This window comes from Vigna angularis, chromosome 11, assembly GCF_016808095.1.
Source record: "Vigna angularis cultivar LongXiaoDou No.4 chromosome 11, ASM1680809v1, whole genome shotgun sequence".
NCBI classification, from domain to species: Eukaryota; Viridiplantae; Streptophyta; class Magnoliopsida; order Fabales; family Fabaceae; genus Vigna; species Vigna angularis.
This window is the reverse complement of record NC_068980.1, coordinates 17,019,128-17,037,726: the sequence shown is the minus strand read 5'-3', so window position 1 is coordinate 17,037,726 and position 18,599 is coordinate 17,019,128. Positions and strand designations below refer to the sequence as shown.

At 46.0% G+C, this 18,599-nt stretch overlaps 1 protein-coding gene across 1 annotated transcript; it reads right to left on the bottom strand.

Moving 5' to 3' along the window:
* Positions 1-15,796: 15,796 nt before the first annotated feature.
* On the bottom strand, positions 15,797-17,128 carry LOC108340457 (seed linoleate 9S-lipoxygenase-like). The gene is made up of 5 exons (XM_052870209.1): positions 17,116-17,128; positions 16,700-16,806; positions 16,274-16,287; positions 15,918-16,182; positions 15,797-15,835 (listed from the first exon to the last, which is right to left on the bottom strand). The coding sequence occupies exons 1-5, from the start codon at positions 17,126-17,128 to the stop codon at positions 15,797-15,799; spliced, it is 438 nt and encodes a 145-aa protein (XP_052726169.1).
* Positions 17,129-18,599: the final 1,471 nt, after the last annotated feature.

Sequence of the window (18,599 nt, the reverse complement as noted above, 5' to 3'; positions counted from 1 at the left end):
TCGTCCACTTCGTCAGCCACTTCGTCCACCACTGCGTCAACCACTTCGTCCACCACTTCGTACACTTCGTCAACTACGTCAACCTCGTCAACTTTGTCCACTTCGTCAACTTCGTCCAATTCGTCAACTTCGTCAACTACGTCCACTTCGTCCGCTTCCTCAAGTTCGTCAACTTCGTGCACTTGGCCAACTTTGTCCACTTCTTCCACCTCTTCTTCTTCTCCTTCGTCCACTTCGTCAACTTCGTTAACTTCGTCCACTTCATACACTTCGTCCGATTCTTCCACTTATTCCAGTTCTTCTTTTTCGTCCACTTCGTCCACTTCGTCAACTTCGTCCACTTCGCCCACTTCGCCCACTTCGTCCACTTCTTCCACTTATTCCACTTCTTCCACTTCGTCCACTTAGTCCACTTCTTACACTTCATCCACTTCGTCAACCATTTCGTCCACCACTTCATCCACCACTTCGTCCACCACTTCGTCCACTTCGTCAACTACGTCAACCTCGTCAACTTCGTGCACTTCGTCAACTTCGTCCACTTCGTCAACTTCGTCCACTTCATCCACTTCGTCAACTTCGTCAACTATGTCCACTTCGTCTGCTTCCTCAGGTTCGTCAACTTCGTGCACTTGGTCAACTTCGTCCACTTCTTCCACTTCTTCTTCTTCTCCTTCTTCCACTTCGTCCACTTCATACACTTCGTCCAATTCTTCCACTTATTCCAATTCTTCTACTTCGTCCACTTCGTCAACTTCGTCCACTTCGTCCACTTCGCCCACTTCGCCCACTTCGTCCACTTCGTCCACTTCTTCCACTTATTCCACTTCTTCCACTTCGTCCATTTTGTCCACCACTTCGTCCACTTATTCCACTTATTCTACTTATTCCACTTCTTCCACTTCGTCAACTTCGCCCACTTCGTCCACTTCGTCCACTTCTTCCACTTATTCCACTTCTTCCACTTTGTCCACTTCGTCCACCAGTTCATCCATTTCGTCCACTTCGTCCACTTCGTTTGTCCACTTCGTCCACCACTTCTTCCACCACTTCGTCCACCACTTCGTCCACTTCGTCAACTTCTTCCACTTATTCCACTTCTTCTACTTCGTCCACTTCATCAACCACTTCGTCCACCAATTCGTCCACCACTTCGTCCTCCACTTCATCCACCACTTCGTCCACCACTTCGTCCACTTCGTCAACTACGTCAACCTCGTCAACTTCGTCCACTTCGTCGACTTTGTCCACTTCGTCCACTTCGTCAACTTCATCAACTTCGTCAACTATGTCCAGTTCGTCCACTTCGTCCGCATCCTCAAGTTCGTCAACTTCGTGCACTTGGTCAACTTCGTTCACTTCTTCCACTTGTACTTCTTCTCCTTCGTCCACTTCGTCAACTTTGTCCACTTCGTCCACTTCGCCAACTTCGCCCACTTCGTCCATTTCGTCCACTTCTTCCACTTATTCCACTTCGTCCATTTCGTCCACCACTTCGTCCACCACTTCGTCCATCACTTCGTCCACCACTTTGTCCACCACTTCATCCATTTCGTCCACTTCGTCCACCACGTCTTCCACCACTTCGTCCACCACTTCGTCCACCACTTCGTCCACCACTTCGTCCACCACTTCGTCCACCACTTCGTCCACCACTTCGTCCACCACTTTGTCCACCACTTCGTCCACCACTTCGTCCACCACTTCGTCCACCACTTCGTCCACTACGTCAACCTCATCAACTTCGTCCACTTCGTCAACTTCGTCCACTTCATCAACTTCGTCAACTACGTCCACTTCGTCCGCTTCCTCAAATTCGTCAACTTCGTGCACTTGGTCAACTTCGTTCACTTCTTCCACTTGTACTTCTTCTCCTTCGTCCACTTCGTCAACTTTGTCCACTTCGTCCACTTCGCCAACTTCGCCCACTTCGTCCATTTCGTCCACTTCTTCCACTTATTCCACTTCGTCCATTTCGTCCACCACTTCGTCCACCACTTCCTCCATCACTTCGTCCACCACTTTGTCCACCACTTCATCCATTTCGTCCACTTCGTCCACCACGTCTTCCACCACTTCGTCCACCACTTCGTCCACCACTTCGTCCACCACTTCGTCCACCACTTCGTCCACCACTTCGTCCACCACTTTGTCCACCACTTCGTCCACCACTTCGTCCACCACTTCGTCCACCACTTCGTCCACTACGTCAACCTCATCAACTTCGTCCACTTCGTCAACTTCGTCCACTTCATCAACTTCGTCAACTACGTCCACTTCGTCCGCTTCCTCAAATTCGTCAACTTCGTGCACTTGGTCAACTTCGTCCACTTCTTCCACTTCTTCTTCTTCTCCTTCGTCCACTTCGTCAACTTCATCAGCTTCGTCCACTTCATACACTTCGTCCACTTCATCAGCTTCGTAAACTTCGTCAACTACGTCCACTTCTTCCACTTGTTCTTCTTCACCTTTGTTCACTTCGTCCACTTCGTTAACTTTGTCCACTTTGTCCACTTTGTCAACTTCGTCCACTTCATACACTTCGTCCACTTCTTCGAGTTATTCCACTTCTCCTACTTCGTCCACTTCATCAACCACTTCGTCCACCACTTCGTCCACCACTTCGTCAACTACGTCAACCTCATCAACTTCGTCCACTTCGTCAACTTCGTCCACTTCGTCAACTTCATCAACTTCGTCAACTACGTCCACTTCGTCCGCTTCGTGAAATTTGTCAACTTCGTGCACTTGGTCAACTTCGTCCACTTCTTCCACTTCTTCTTCTCCTTCGTCCACTTCGTTAACTTCGTCCACTTCATACACTTCGTCCACTTCGTCAACTTCGTAAACTTCGTCAACTACGTCCACTTCTTCCACTTGTTCTTCTTCTCCTTTGTTCACTTCGTCAACTTTGTCCACTTTGTCAACTTCGTCCACTTTATACACTTCGTCCCCTTCTTCAACTTATTCCACTTCTCCTACTTCGTTCACTTCATCAACCACTTCGTCCACCACTTCGTCCACCACTTCGTCCACTTCGTCAACTACGTCAACCTCATCAACTTCGTCCACTTTTCAACTTCGTCCACTTTTCCACTTCGGCCACTTCGTCCACTTCATCAACCACTTTGTCCAACACTTCGTCCACCACTTCGTCCATCACTTCGTCCACTTCGTCAACTATGTCAACCTCATCAACTTCGTCCACTTCGTCAACTTCGTCCACTTCGTCCACTTCGTCAACTTCATCAACTTCGTCAACTACGTCCACTTCGTCCGCTTCCTCAAGTTCGTCAACTTCATGCACTTGGTTAACTTCGTCCACTTCTTCCACTTCTTCTTCTTCTCCTTCGTCCACTTCGTTAACTTCGTCCACTTCATGCACTTCGTTCACTTCTTCCACTTACTCCACTTCTTCCACTTCGTCCACTTAGTCCACTTCATCCACTTCGTCCTTTTCGTCAACCACTTCGTCCACCACTTCTCCCACCACTTCGTCGACTTCGTCAACTACGTAAACCTCGTCAACTTCGTCCACTTCGTCAATTTCGTCTACTTCGTCCACTTCATCAACTTCGTCAACTACGTCCACTTCCTCAAGTTCGTCAACTTCGTGCACTTGGTCAATTTCGTCCACTTTTTCCACTTCTTCTTCTTCTCCTTCATCCACTTCGTTAACTTCGTACACTTCGTCCAATTCTTCCACTTATTCCACTTCTTCTACTTCGTCCACTTCGTCCACTTCGCCTACTTCGCCCAATTCGTCCACTTCTTCCACTTATTCCACTTCTTCCACTTCGTCCACCACTTCGTCCACCACTTCATCCATATCGTCCACTTCGTTTGTCCACTTCGTTTGTCCACTTCGTCCACAACTTCTTCCACCACTTCGTTCAGAACTTCATCCACCACTTCGTCCACCATTTCGTCCACCACTTCGTCCACTTCATACACTTCGTCCACTTCTTCCACTTATTCCACTTCTTCTACTTCGTCCACTTCATCAACCACTTCGTCCACCACTTCGTCCACCACTTCGTCCACCACTTCGTCCACCACTTCGTCCACCACTTCGTCCACTTCGTCAACTACGTCAACCTCGTCAACTTCGTCCACTTCGTCCACTTCGTCAACTTCATCAACTACGTCCACTTCGTCCGCTTCCTCAAGTTCGTCAACTTCATGCACTTGGTCAACTACGTCCACTTCTTCCATTTCTTCTTCTTCTCCTTCGTCCACTTCCTCCACTTCGTCAACTTCGTCAGCTTCGTCCACTTCATACACTTTATGCAATTCGTCAACTTCGTCAACTACGTCCACTTCCTCAACTTCGTCCACTTCGTCCATTTCGTCAACTTCGTATACTTCGTCAACTGCGTCCACTTCGTTCGCTTCCTCAAGTTTGTCAACTTCGTGCACTTGGTCAACTTCGTCCACTTCTTCCACTTCTTCTTCTTCTCCTTCGTCCACTTCGTCCACTTCGTCAACTTCGTCCACTTCTTCCACTTCATACACTTCGTCCACTTCTTCCACTTCTTCCACTTATTCCACTTCTTCTACTTTGTCCACTTCGTCCATTTTTTCAACTTCGTCTACTTCGCCTACTTCGTCCACTTCTTCCACTTATTCCACTTCTTCCACTTCGTCCACTTCGTCCACCAATTTGTCCAGCACTTCATCCATTTCCTCCACTTCGTCCACTTCGTTTGTCCACATCGTCAACCACTTCGTCCACCACTTCGTCCACCACTTCGTCCACCACTACGTCAAGCTCGTCAACTTCGTCCACTTCGTCCACTTCGTTAACTTCGTCCACTTCTTCCACTTATTCCACTTCTTCTACTTCGTCCACTTTGTCCACTTCGTGCACTTCGTCAACCACTTCGTCCACCACTTCGTCCACCACTTCATCCAATACATCCACTTTGTCTATTTCGTCAACTTCGTCCACCACTTCGTCCACCAGTTCGTCCAATACATCCACTTTGTCTATTTCGTCAACTTCGTCCACTTCGTTCACATCATCCACTTCGTTCACTTCTTCCACTTCGTCCTTTTCGTCCACTTCGTTCACTTCGTCCACTTCGTCCACTTTGTCAACTTCATCCACTTCGTCAACCTCGTCCACTTTGTCCGTCCACTTCGTCAACTTTGTCCATTTCGTGCACTTCGCCCACTTTGTCCTCTTCGTCCACTTCGTCCACTTCGTTCACTTCGTCCACTTCGTCCTTTTCGTCCACTTCGTTCACTTCGTCCACTTCGTCCACTTCCTCCACTTTGTCAACTTCATCCACTTTGTCAACCTCGTCCACTTCGTTCATCCACTTCGTTCGTCCATTTCGTCCCCCACTTCGTCCACTTCGTCAACTTCGACCACTTCGTCAAGTTTGTCCTCTTCGTCCACTTCGCCCACTTCGTCCTCTTCGTCCACTTCGTCCACTTCGTCAACTTCGTATACATCGTCAATTTCGTCAACTTCGTCCACTTCTTCCACATCTTCCACTTCTTCTTCTTCTCCTTCGTCCACTTCATCCACTTCGTCAACTTCGTCCAATTCGTCCACTTTATTTACTTCGTCAACTTCGTCCACTTCGTCAACTTCGTCCACTTCATACACTTCGTCCACTTCTTCCAGTTATTCCACTTCTTCTACTTCGTCCAGTTTGTCCACTTCGTCAACTTCGTCCACCACTTCTTCCAATTCGTCCACTTCGTCCACTTCGTCAACTTCGTCCACCACTTCGTCTACCACTTCGTCCACGTTGTCTACTACGTCAACTTTGTCAACTTCGTCCACTTCGTTCTTTTCGTCCACTTCGTGCACTTCGTCCACTTCGTCCACTTTGTCAACTTCGTCCACTTCGTCAACCTCGTCAACCTCGTCCACTTCGTCCGTACACTTCGTTTGTCCACTTCGTCCACCACTTCGTCTACCACTTCGTCCATTTCTGCCACTTCGCTAACTTCGTCAACCGCGTCAACTTCGTCCACTTCGTCTTATTCGTCCACTTCGTCAACTTTGTCCACTTTGTCAACTTCGTCCATTATTTCCATTTCGGCCACTTCGTGAACTTCGTCAACTTCGTCCACTTCGTCAACTTCGTCAACTTTGACCACTTCGTCCACTTTGTCCACTTCGTCCTCTTCGTCCACTTCGTCAACTTTGTCCACTTCGTCCACTTTTTCCATTTCGGCCACTTCGTCAACTACGTCCACTTCATCCCCCACTTCGTCCACTTCGTCAACTTTGTCCACTTCGCCCACTTCGTCCTCTTCGTCCTCTTCGTCCACTTCGTCCTCTTCGTCCTCTTTGTCCACTTCGTCAACTTCGTATACTTCGTCAACTTCGTCCCCTTCGTCCGCTCGTGAAGTTCGTCAACTTCGTCCACTTCTTCCACTTCTTCCACATCTTCTTCTTCTCCTTCGTCCACTTCATCCACTTCGTCAACTTCGTCCACTTCATACACTTCTTCCACTTATTCCACTTCTTCTACTTCGTCTACTTCGTCCACCACGTCGTCCACCACTTCGTCCACCATTTCGTCCAGCACTTCGTCCAATTCGACCACTTCGTCAACTTCGTCAACTTCGTCCTCTTTGTCCTCTTCAGCCACTTCGTCAACTTCGTCCACTCCGTCCACGACGTCTACTTCTTCCACTTCTTCAACTTCTTCTTTTTCTTCTTGTTCTTTTGTCCACTTCCCCCACTCCGTACACTTCATCCACTTCTTCCACTTATTCCACTTCGTCCACCACTTCGTCTGCCACTTCGTCCAATTCGTCCACTTCGTCAACTTCATCCACTTCGTCCATCCACTTCGTTCGTCCTCTTTGTCCACCACTTCGTCCATCACTTCGTCCAATTCGACCATTTCGTCCACTTCGTCCACTTCGTCAACTTCGTCAACTTCGTCAAATTCGTCCACTTTGTCCACTTCGTCAACTTCGTCCACGTCGTCCACTTCGTCCACTTCGTCAACTTCGTAAACTTCGCCAACTTCGTCCACTTCGTCCTCTTCGTCCAATTCGACCATTTCGTCCACTTCGTCCACTTCGTCAACTTGGTCCACTTTGTCCACTTCGTCAACTTCGTAAACTTCGCCAACTTCGTCCACTTCGTCAACTTTGTCCACTTCGTCGACTTCTTCCACTTCGTGCACTTAGTCAACTTCGTCAATTTCCTCCACTTCGTCAACTTCCTCCACTTCGTCCACCACTTCGTCTACTTCGTCCATTTTGTCCACTTCGCCAACTTCGTCAACCACTTCGTCAACTTCGTCCACTTTGTCCACTTCGTCAGCTTCGTCAACTACGTCAACCTCGTCCACTTCGTCAACTTCGTCCATTTCGTCAAAATCATCAACTACGTCCACTTTGTCCACTTCGTCAATTCCGTATACTTCGTCAACTTCGTCAACTTCTTCCACTTCTTCTTCTTCTTCTTCGTCCACTTCGTCAACATCGTCCACTTCATTCACTTCGTGCACTTCTTCTACTTCGTCCACTTCGTCCACCTCGTCAACTTCGTCCACTTTGTCCACCACTTCGTCCAATTCGTGCGCTTTGTCCACTTCGTCAACTTCTTCAACCACTTCATCCAACACTTCGTCCACCACTTCGTCCAATTCGTCCACTTTGTTTACTTCGTAAACTTTTTCCACTTCGTCAACTTCGTCCACTTCATACACTTCGTCCAGTTCTTCCACTTATTCCACTTCTTCTACTTCGTCTAGTTCGTCCACCACTTCTTCCAATTCGTCCACTTCGTCCACTTCGTCAACTTCGTCAACTTCGTCCACCACTTCGTCCAATTCGTCCATGTTGTCTACTTCGTCAACTTTGTCAACTTCGTCCTCTTCGTCCACTTCGTTCTTTTCGTCCACTTCGTGCACTTCGTCCACTTTGTCAACTTCGTCCACTTCGTCAACCTCGTCAACCTCGTCCGCTTCGTCAACCTCGTCAACCTCGTCCACTTCGTCTGTACTCTTCGTTCGTCCACTTCGTCCACCACTTCGTCTACCACTTCGTCCAATTCGTCCATTTCTGCCACTTCGCTCACTTCGTCAACCGCGTCAACTTCGTCCACTTCGTATTCTTCGTCCACTTCGTCAACTTTGTCCACTTTGTCAACTTCGTCCACTTTTTCCATTTTGGCCACTTCGTGAACTTCGTCAACTTTGTCCACTTCGCCCACTTCCTCCTCTTCGTCCACTTCATCCATTTCGTCCATTTCGTCCTCTTCGTCCACTTCGTCCACTTCGTCAACTTCTTATACTTCTTCAACTTCGTCCACTTCGTCCGCTTCGTTAAGTTCGTCAACTTCATCCATTTCGTCCATTTCGTCCTCTTCATCCTCTTTCTCCACTTCGTCCACTTTGTCAACTTCTTATACTTCTTCAACTTCGTCCACTTCGTCCGCTTCGTTAAGTTCGTCAACTTCGTCCACTTCTTCTTCTTCTCCTTCGTCCACTTCATCCACTTCGTCAACTTCTTCCACTTCGTCAACTTCATACGCTTCGTCCACTTCTTCCACTTATTCCACTTCTTCTACTTTGTCCACCACGTCGTCCACCATTTCGTCTACCATTTCGTCCAGCACTTCGTCCAATTCGTCCACTTCGTCAACTTCGTCAACTTCATCAACTTCATCAACTTCGTCCTCTTTGTCGTCTTCGTCCACTTCGTCAACTTCGTCCACTTCGTCCACGACGTCTACTTCTTCCACTTCTTCAACTTCTTCTTCTTCTTCTTGTCCTTTGTCCACTTCCCCAACTCCGTACGCTTCATCCACTTCGTCCACTTCTTCTACTTATTCCACTTCGTCCAATTCGTCCACTTTGTCCACCACTTCGTCCACCACTTCGTCCAATTCGACCATTTCGTCCACTTTGTCCACTTCGTCAACTTCGTCCACTTCGTCAACTTCGTCCACATCGTCCACATCGTCCACTTCATCCACGTCGTCAACTTCGTCAACTTCGCCAACTTCGTTCACTTCGTCCTCTTCGTCCACTTCGTCAACTTTGTCCACTTCGTCCACTTCGTGCACTTTGTCAACTTCCTCCACTTCGTCCCACACTTCGTCTACTTCGTCCACTTCGTCCACTTCGTCAACTTCGTCAAGTTCGCCCACTTCGTCAACTTCGTCAACTTCATCCACTTTGTCAACTACGTCAACCTCGTCCACTTCGTCAACTTCGTCCACTTCGTCAACTTCATCAACTACCTCCACTTCGTCAACTCCGTATACTTCGTCAACTTCGTCCACTTCGTCCACTTCGTCAACTTCGTCCACTTCGTCAACTTCGTCAACTACGTCAACTTCGTCCACCACTTCATTGATGACAAATTTATGAACACCGAAAAACGGCGCCACAAACTTGTTTAACCCTCGGCAAGTGTGACCGAATCGTATCAAGTAATAAAACTAGGTAAGACCAAGTATCCTTTTCCCAAAGGACTCACGACCTAGTTAGTTATCTGATTTGTTGATTATTTAAGACTTGTGAACGATTGATTGTAGGGTTTTAATGCAAAAGACAATAATTAAACATGTATGCATGAATTTGATCAATGGCAAAAAGAGCAAAACAAACACGTAATGAATTATATGGATGAGTATGTTGTTGGGGTTATCAATTTCATCTTATCCACTCTCATATACTTTAGGAATTCATCATTCTTTTCATCAATGCTAATGCCACTCTCTAAATCACCTTGCAAGAAGGCCTATGCTTAATTACGAGTTCATACAATTCCTATCATTCCTAGTAATTAATTCCTAAGTGTAGAAGCTTAAAGGCAACCAATATGCTATTGGGAGAAATTCCCCGGATCTAGATTTCCCCGTACGTTCCCATATCGACAAAATCAATAATCATGGCAATGAATGAGTTAAACAAAGCAAGCATTAAGCAAAGAGGAAAAACCCTAACTAATGATGAAAGAAAGCATAAGTGTTAAAGTAAGATGTTAAAACAAATTCCATATATGAGAGTTTCACAAGACTACATTGATTCCCCAACAACAATACAAAGTTTAGTTCACCATATTCATGGTGAAACTAGATGAACAATAATGAAAGAATGAAAGATAAAACCCTAGAAAGGTGAAGAGGTAGCCTGAGCATCCTAGATCTTCCTTCAAGGGGTGGAAAAGAGAGTGTTTGCTTCGTCCCAACCAAAGACACAAACCCTAGGAACACCTAAAGCTTATATACTATATGTAAAATTACAGAAAATTAGGCCTAAGCCCAAAATAGTGCCGCTCAGCAGTAAACTATCGCTCAACGGTAAGTGCGTGAGTTGTTTTCCTCCCCTCAGCGGCCTTTTCACCCCTCAGCGGAGCCAACGTGGGTTCCTGAGTGCCGCTCACCGGTAAACTACTGCTGAGCGATAGTTGCGGCTTCTCCTTTTGCACTTTTTGATGTCTTTTCTGATTCCATCTCTATCCTTCTTCACTTCTTTCACCAAATTCACCTTAAAACCTGCATAAAACACTGAAATCAAGCATAAACCTGTCCAGCTCTCTTATTTCCAAAAATCTGAACAAAAGCATGATTCCAAGCTAGTTTCTAAGTGTTAAAGGTTGCTTTTAGTATCAATTTTAAGCATGAAAATAACAGTTTTTCAACTGTTATGATTCATCCATTTCATCACTTCGTCACTTTGTCAACTTCGTCCACTTTGTCCACTTCGTTCGTCCACCACTTCGTTCGTCCACTTCGTCTAATTCGTCCATTTCGTCAGCTTCGTCCACTTCGTCAACTTTGTCCACTTCGCCCACTTCGTCCACTTCGTCAGCTTCGTCCACTTCGTCTAGTTCGTCCACTTCATCCACTTCCTCCACTTCTTCCACTTATTCCACTTCTCCCACTTCGTCCACTTCCTCCAGTTTGTCCACTTAGTCAACCACTTCGTCCACCACTTCGTCCAAATCATTCACTTCGTCCACTTCGTCAACTTCGTCAACTTCGTCCATATCGTCTACATCGTCCACTTTGTCCACTTCGTCCACTTCGTCCACTTCGTCCACTTCGTCCACTTCGTCCACTTCGTCAACTTCGTCCACTTCACCTACTTCGTGCACTTGGTCCACTTCGTCCACTTCGTCCACTTCGTCCACTTTGTCAACTTCGTCCACTTCGTCAACTTCGTCAACTTCGTATGCTTCGTTAACTTCATCCACTTCGTCTGCTTCGTCCGCTTCGTCAACTTCGTCCACGTCATCCACTTCGTCCACTTCGTCAACTTCGTCCACTTCACCTACTTCGTGCACTTGGTCTACTTCGTCAACTTCGTCAACTTCGTATGCTTCGTCAACTTCGTCTGCTTCGTCCGCTTCGTCATCTTCGTCCACTTTGTCAACTTCGTCAACGTCGGCCACATCGTCCACATCGTCCACTTCGTGTACTTCGTCCACTTCGTCCACTTCGTCCACTTCACCGACTTCGTGCACTTGGTCTCTTTCGTCCACTTCGTCAACATCGTATGGTTCGTCAACTTCGTCCGCTTCGTCAACTTCGTCCACTTTATCAACTTCGTCCACTTCATACACTTCGTCCACTTCTTCCACTTATTCTACCTCTTCCACTTCCTCCACTTCGCCAACCACTTCGTCCACCACTTCGTCCAATTGGTCTAATTCGTCCACTTTGTCTACTTCGTCAACTTCGTCCACTTCGTCCACTTCGTTCGTCCACTTTGTTGTCCACTTTGTTTGTCCACTTTGTTCGTCCACTTCATACACTTCGTCCAATTCGTTCGTCCACTTCGTCCACCACTTCGTCCACCACATCGTCCAATTCGACCAATCTGTCCACGTCGTCCACTTCATCAACTTCGTCAACTTCGTCCACTTCGTCAACATCGTCCACTTCGTCAACTTCGTCAAATTTGTCCACTTCGTCCACGTCGTCCACTTCTTCCACTTCGTCCACTTCTTCCACTTCGTCCACTTCGCCCACTTCGTCAACTTCATCTACTTATTTCAGTTTGTCCACCACTTCGTCCACCCCTTCGTCCAATTCGTCCACTTCGTCAACTTCGTCCAATTCGTCCTTCCACTTCGTTCGTCCACTTTGTCCACCACTTCGTCCACCACTTCGTCGAATTCGTCCATTTTGTCCATTTCATCCACTTATTCAACTTCGTCCACTTTGTCCACCACTTCGTCAACTTCGCCCACTTCGCCCACTTCGTCAACTTCGTCCATTTTGCCAACTTCGTCAACTTCGTCCACTTCGTCAACTTATTCAACTACGTTAACTTCGTCCACTTCGTCCAATTCGTCCACTTCGTCCACTTCGTCCACTTCGTCCACCACTTCATCCACTTCGTCACTTCGTCAACTTCGTCAACTTCGTCCACTTCGTTCGTCCATGTCGTCCACCACTTTGGTCGTCCACTTCGTCTAATTCGTCCATTTCGTCCACTTCGTCCACTTCGCCCACGTCGTCCACTTCGTCCACTTATTCCACTTCTTCCACTTCGTCAACTTGGTCCACTTCACCAACTTCGTGCACCTGGTCTACTTCGTCCACTTCGTCAACTTCGTCAACTTCGTCCAATTTGTCCACTTCGTCAACTTTGTTCACGTCGTCCACATCTTTCAGTTCGTCCACTTTGTCCACTTCGTCAACTTCGTCCACTTGTCCACGACTTCGTCCACTTCACCCACTTCGTCAACTTCGTCCACTTATTCCAGTTTGTCCACCACTTCGTCCAGCACTTCGTCCTATTCGTCCAATTCGCCAACTTCGGCCACTTCGTCAACTTCGTCCACTTCGTCCAATTCGTCCGTCCACTTCGTTCGTCCACTTTGTCCACCTCTTCGTCCACCACTTCGTTCAATTCGTCCATTTTGTCCATTTCGTCCACTTCGTCAACTTCGTGCACTTCGTCGACGTCGTCCACTTCGTCCACTTCGTCAACTTCGTCCACTTCGTCCACTTATTCAACTTCGTCCACTACGTCAACTTCGTACACTTTGTCCACCACTTCGTCAACTTCGTCCACTTCGCCTATTTCGTCAACTTCGTCCTCTTTGTCAACTTCGTCAACTTTGTCCACTTTGTCAGCTACGTCAACTTCGTCCACTTCGTCCACCACTTCGTCCACTTCGTCAACTTCGTATACTTGGTCAAGTTCGTCCACGTTGTCCACTTGGTCGACTTCGTCCACTTAGTCCACTTCGTCAACTTCGTATACTTGGTGAACTTCGTCCACTTCGTTCGCTTCGTCCGCTTCGTCAACTTCGTCAACTTCGTCCACTTCTTCCACTTCTTCTTGTTCTCCTTCGTCCACTTTGTCAACTTCGTACACTTCATCCACTTCATCCACTTCTTCCACCTATTCCACTTCGTCCACTTCGCCCACCACTTCGTCCACCACTTCGTCCCCCACTACGATGTGGACCGAGTAGACGAAGTTGACGATGTGGACGAAGTGGACGAAGGGGATGAAGTAGACGAAATCGACGAATTGGATGAAGTGGTGGACAAAGTGGTGGACGAAGTTGACGAAGTGGACGAAGTGGACGAAGTGGTTAACAAAGTGGACGAAGTGGACGAAGACGACGAAGTGGACGAAGTGGACAAAGTGGACGAAGTTGACGAAGTTGACGAACTGGACGAATTGGACGAAGTGGTGGACGAAGTGGTGGACGAAGTGGTGGACGAAGTGGACGAACAAAGTGGACTAAGTGGACGCAGTTGACGAAGTGGACGAAGTGGTGGGCAAAGTGGACGAATTGGACGAAGTGGACGAAGTGGAACAAGTGGAATAAGTGGACGAAGGAGACAAAGGGGACGAAGTAAACCAAGTGGACGAAGTGGGCGAAGTGGACGAAGTTGACGAATTGGAAGAAGTGGACGAAGTCGACGAAGGAGAAGAAGAAGAAAAGGAAGAAGTGGAAGAAGTGGAAGAAGTGGAAGAAGTTGAAGAAGTGGACGATATGTACAAAGTAGAGGATGTGGACGAAGTGGACGAAGTTGACAAAGTTGACGAAGTGGGCGAAGTGGACGAAGTGGACGAAGTTGACGAAGTGGAGGAAGTGGACGAATTGGACAAAGTGATGGACGAAGTTGTGGACGAAGTGGAAGAATTGGAAAAAGTGGAAGAAGTGGACGAAGTGGCCGAAGTGGCCAAAGTGGAAGAAGTTGACGAAGTGGACGAAGTGGAGGAAGTGGATGAAGTGGACGTAGTTGACGAACTGGACGAAGTAGACGAAGTTGACTAAGGCGACGAAGTGGACGACATAGGCGAAGTGAACGAAGTGGACGAAGTTGACGAAGTGGAGGAAATGGATGAAGTGGACGAAGTAGAAGAAGAAGAAAAAGAAGAAGTTAAAGAAGTGGACGAAGTGGACAAAGTGGACAAAGTGGACGAAATGGACGAATTGGTGGACGAAGTGGTGGACGAAGTGGTGGACGAAGTGGACAAATTGGACGTAGGTTACGAAGTTGACGAAGTTGACGAAGTGGTGGACGAAGTTGACGAAGTTGACAAAGTGGACAAAGTTGACGAAGTGGACGAAGAGGAAAAAGTGGATGAAGTGGACGAAATGGAGGAAGTTGGCGAAGTGGACGAAGTGGACGAAATGGACGAATTGGACAAAGTAGTGGACAAAATGGATGAAGTGGACGAACGAAATGGACAAAGCGGACGAAGTGGACGAAATTGACGAAGTGGAGGAATTGGACGAAGTGGTGGACGAAGTGGTCGACGAAGTGGACGAAGTGGAAGAAGTGGAATAAGTTGAAGAAGTGGACGAAGTAGAACTACTGCAGTTCAGGGAAACGACAACGGTTATTTTTGCCCATAGACAGGGGTTCTGGAACCGAGGCATATACAGGCGAGTCAAAAAGTCTATCCTTTTTACCTCGGTTATGGACCGAGAAAAATAGGATAAAATTTTGCCTCGGTTCAAAAGTAACCGAGGCAAAAGGGATACGATTTTGCCTCAGTTCAAAAGTAATTGAGGCAGTAGGATTTTGCCCCCTTTTTTTTAAGTACTTTTCGCCTCGGTTCTCTTTTGAACCGAGTCAGTATCTTGAAAATTTCAATAAAAAAAAAGAGTAGCCAATAAAATAAATTTAATACTCAAATAGCAAATCAAACTATTTATTAAACATTGAGCATATGCTAAATAAAATAAAAAATCACATGCCAGTACTTGTACATGCAGCCGCTAAAGTATCAGAGAAATAATATACAAAATAAATAAAGATAACAAACAATTCTTATATAGAATACTTCTACTTTCTACATCCTTGGCACTTAAGAATACTTCTACTTTCTACATGCCACTTGTCCACCTCTAACTCACGTCCTCTTCCAAACAATTCTCTCACACACGTGGCATGTCAAACGATGTTGAAATAGAAATTCTTCCTACTTGATTTGTTGTCTCTGAAACCTTCACATAATATCATTTTTATAATTAGAATAAATTGTTCACAAGACAACATTGTAAAACCCTTTTATAATTGTCATTTACGATAAATTTATTAGTTTTTATAATTATACCTTAAATGTTACGCCAATACCTTGAACTTTTATGATAAAATTCATTACTTCAATTTTTAATAATTAAAATTTAAATATAAAAATAGAAATTACCATTTACACTAGAATGAGCAGAGGAAAGTAAAGAAAGTGATTTTTTCCTTATAAGTGTGTATATGTTAATGACAAGAACTTACCGAGCCCAATATGTCATCAACACTCAACAGGCTTAGAATTTGTGAGGATTGCTCCTGTGGATCAGTATTAGCATGGCTCTCCAAACCACTATGTTAAATGTCATCGTCAATAGTAAATAATGAAATGTCGACCTGCATTATTTCATGAGAGTAAGCAACGAAGGTTTGAATAAAATGAAAATACTTAAAAAAAGAGCAGAACAGAGCAAGTTACCATATCAGGAAGTTTATCATCCTTTAGTCCACCAGTGAAAACCCAATTCTTGTAAACAACTGAACACATCTCCATAGAATACTTTCCAGGCAAAAATGATTGTTCTATAATGCCATTTGCATTAATCAGGTTTTGCCTAGCAAGTGCATTGATATTAATGGTATCATGATAGTGAGGATAAAGAAGCTTACAAATGGGGTGAATCACACTGAGATTCTTGTTTGTTGCTATTGCAAATGGCTTCATCACTGCATGAGTATTTAACCTGCAACACCAAAAAAGAAAAAAACTGTCAATAATAAACTCATATCCGCATATACTATATATGTGCGAAATATTGCTAAAGAAGTTCTTACCAATGACTCACGAGCTGATGATACAGAGTCATTTACAATTAGATAATATGAAGGAATAGTTGTTTAATATAATATGAACAATCTCTTAGCAGCAAGTGCCTGTGTTTCACAGAATTTAATTTCAATGATCACCTTGAATCACAAGGAATAGTTGTTTCATAATTCCAAATTAAACTAAGTAAAGAATATAAAAAATTAGTTGTTTTATATTTCTAAAACATTAAATAGATTCAAATTGTTGTGTCAGCTGATGTACCCTATCAGTTTCCACTTGACTAATATTATATGTCCTTGAAAAGTAAGCAGTTGTTGGAAATAATGCAGTGGTCATATGGAGCTATGAAACATGTATGTGTTTGTTTATATATATATATATATATATATATATATATATATATATATATATATATATATATATATATATACCTCTTCCACTGCGACCCCATCCATGTTAATCTCCAACTTTTCTTTTGTTACAGTACTAGTTTGATCACCAGAGTGGGATCTTCTAGCTTGCTCTTTGGAGGGAACTCCTGCAATTATTAAAATGAAGAAATTGTTCATTAAGAAGATAATGGAGCAATAAGCACCTAACATTCACTGATTAACCTTGGAAAAATCTACACTTACTTGAAGACAACAAATGACATTTGGGATTACACCATGTTAGGGAACTAATTGTATATAGTAGAAGGAGAAACGTTACCCAGCCTAACTGCCAAGGCAGTTAGGAAAGTCAGTATAAAAGGGGTGGCTTGGTTGGTGAGAGGACAGTTTTGGAGTATTATTGTTTTGCGAGAACTCTTGTAGTTCTTTGGAGAGAGGTTAAGCTCTCGGGTTACGTTGTAACACCATTCTTGTTGATTCTTTTCAATAAAAGGAGGCTGTATAATTCCGAGTACATGTTCTGTGTTGTGTTTCTAGTGCTATTCATAGGTTCTTGATTAAAAGAACCTATCTTTTGGTCCGACCTGCCGGATCGGAGTGGGGGTGAAGGATCAAGAAGTAATCGAGAAACTGCCGGATTGAGACGCCACCGGAATCGTGTGCAGGTGAAGGAAATTGCGGTTGATAGAATGAAGGCGTAGATAGGGGAGCTACGACCAGATTATGCAGCAATACGCCAAAATTATGCTGCAATACGCCAAGATTTGCAAGAAATAATGAGGATGATGGGGGCGCGGGCTCACAACAACGACGAACAATCAGGTGGAAGTCAGGCTTACGTCAAAGGGAACCAGCGACGGTGCGAGGAGGATATTGGAGGGAGAGTGGGTGGCGATTACGGTGGGACCCAAACCCACAATCACTGTGGCGATCACCAGGAGGTGCAAAATCAATGGCGGAAAAGGGGTGAATTAACCGCTTTCGAAGGGTTGGACCCGTTAAACTGGATCAATAGGGCGGAGAGGGTTTTCGAGCTTCAAGGAGTAGCGGAGGAGGAGAAAGTGCAGTTCGCGGACTTAAGCATGGAGGGCAGCGCGGGCTACTGGTTCAGAGCCTGGAAGGAGAAAGCCAAGAACCGTTCCTGGGATGGCTTGAAGGAGGCCCTGGTGATAAGGTTTGGAACCATTGTTGAGCGTTTGGCGGCATCGAAACAGGTAGCGACAGGAGAAGAGTATGTGCAGGGAGGCGAAAAGGTAAGAAAAGGGAGCGAAATAGAACACGAGTCATCTGGGGGACGAACGCGAGAAGCGGTTACCGAGCGGTACGAGGCCAAGTACTGTAGACCAGACCGAGCGGGATTAGCCGAACAGTCCAAGGCTGATCGCTGTAACACAGGTAGATCAAGAGCTGCCGAGTAGTCAGACGAAATAGAAGACCAGTCGACATGGGGACGAACGAGCGGTTAGTGGACACAGTCCGAGGCCGATCGCTATAACTCAAGCCGATCGAGATTTGCCAAGCGGTCCGAGGACATAGAAGACCAGTCGTCTTGGAGACGAACGAGCGGTCAGTGGACACAGTGCGAGGTCGATCGCTATAAAATAGGCCAATAGAGGGTTGTCGAGTGGTTTGAGGTCAAGCGCAATATCCCAGGTGAGGTTACCGAGCGGTCCGAGATAGAATTAGACCTGAAGCAGACGGAGTTGTCCACTCTCTCGGCTGGTGGCCCTATTCAGCCAAAAGCGATGGAGCTGCATGGTTCGATAGATAAAGAGCCGAACGGTATAAATATAGTGGGAAGAGAGCCGAACGGTATAAAGATAGTGGGAATTGAGCCGAACGGTAGAAGAGGATTGTTGGATCCGAACGTGAGAAGACCGGAACCGAACGTGAGCGGACTAATAGAACCGAACGGGAGAGGACGTCGGGAAGCCAACGG

Coding starts and splice junctions, on each gene's coding strand:
- LOC108340457 (XM_052870209.1), bottom strand. Junction 15,836..15,917: donor ATGATAAACTTCCTGATATG/GTAACTTGCTCT, acceptor GAAATAATGCAG/GTCGACATTTCATTATTTAC.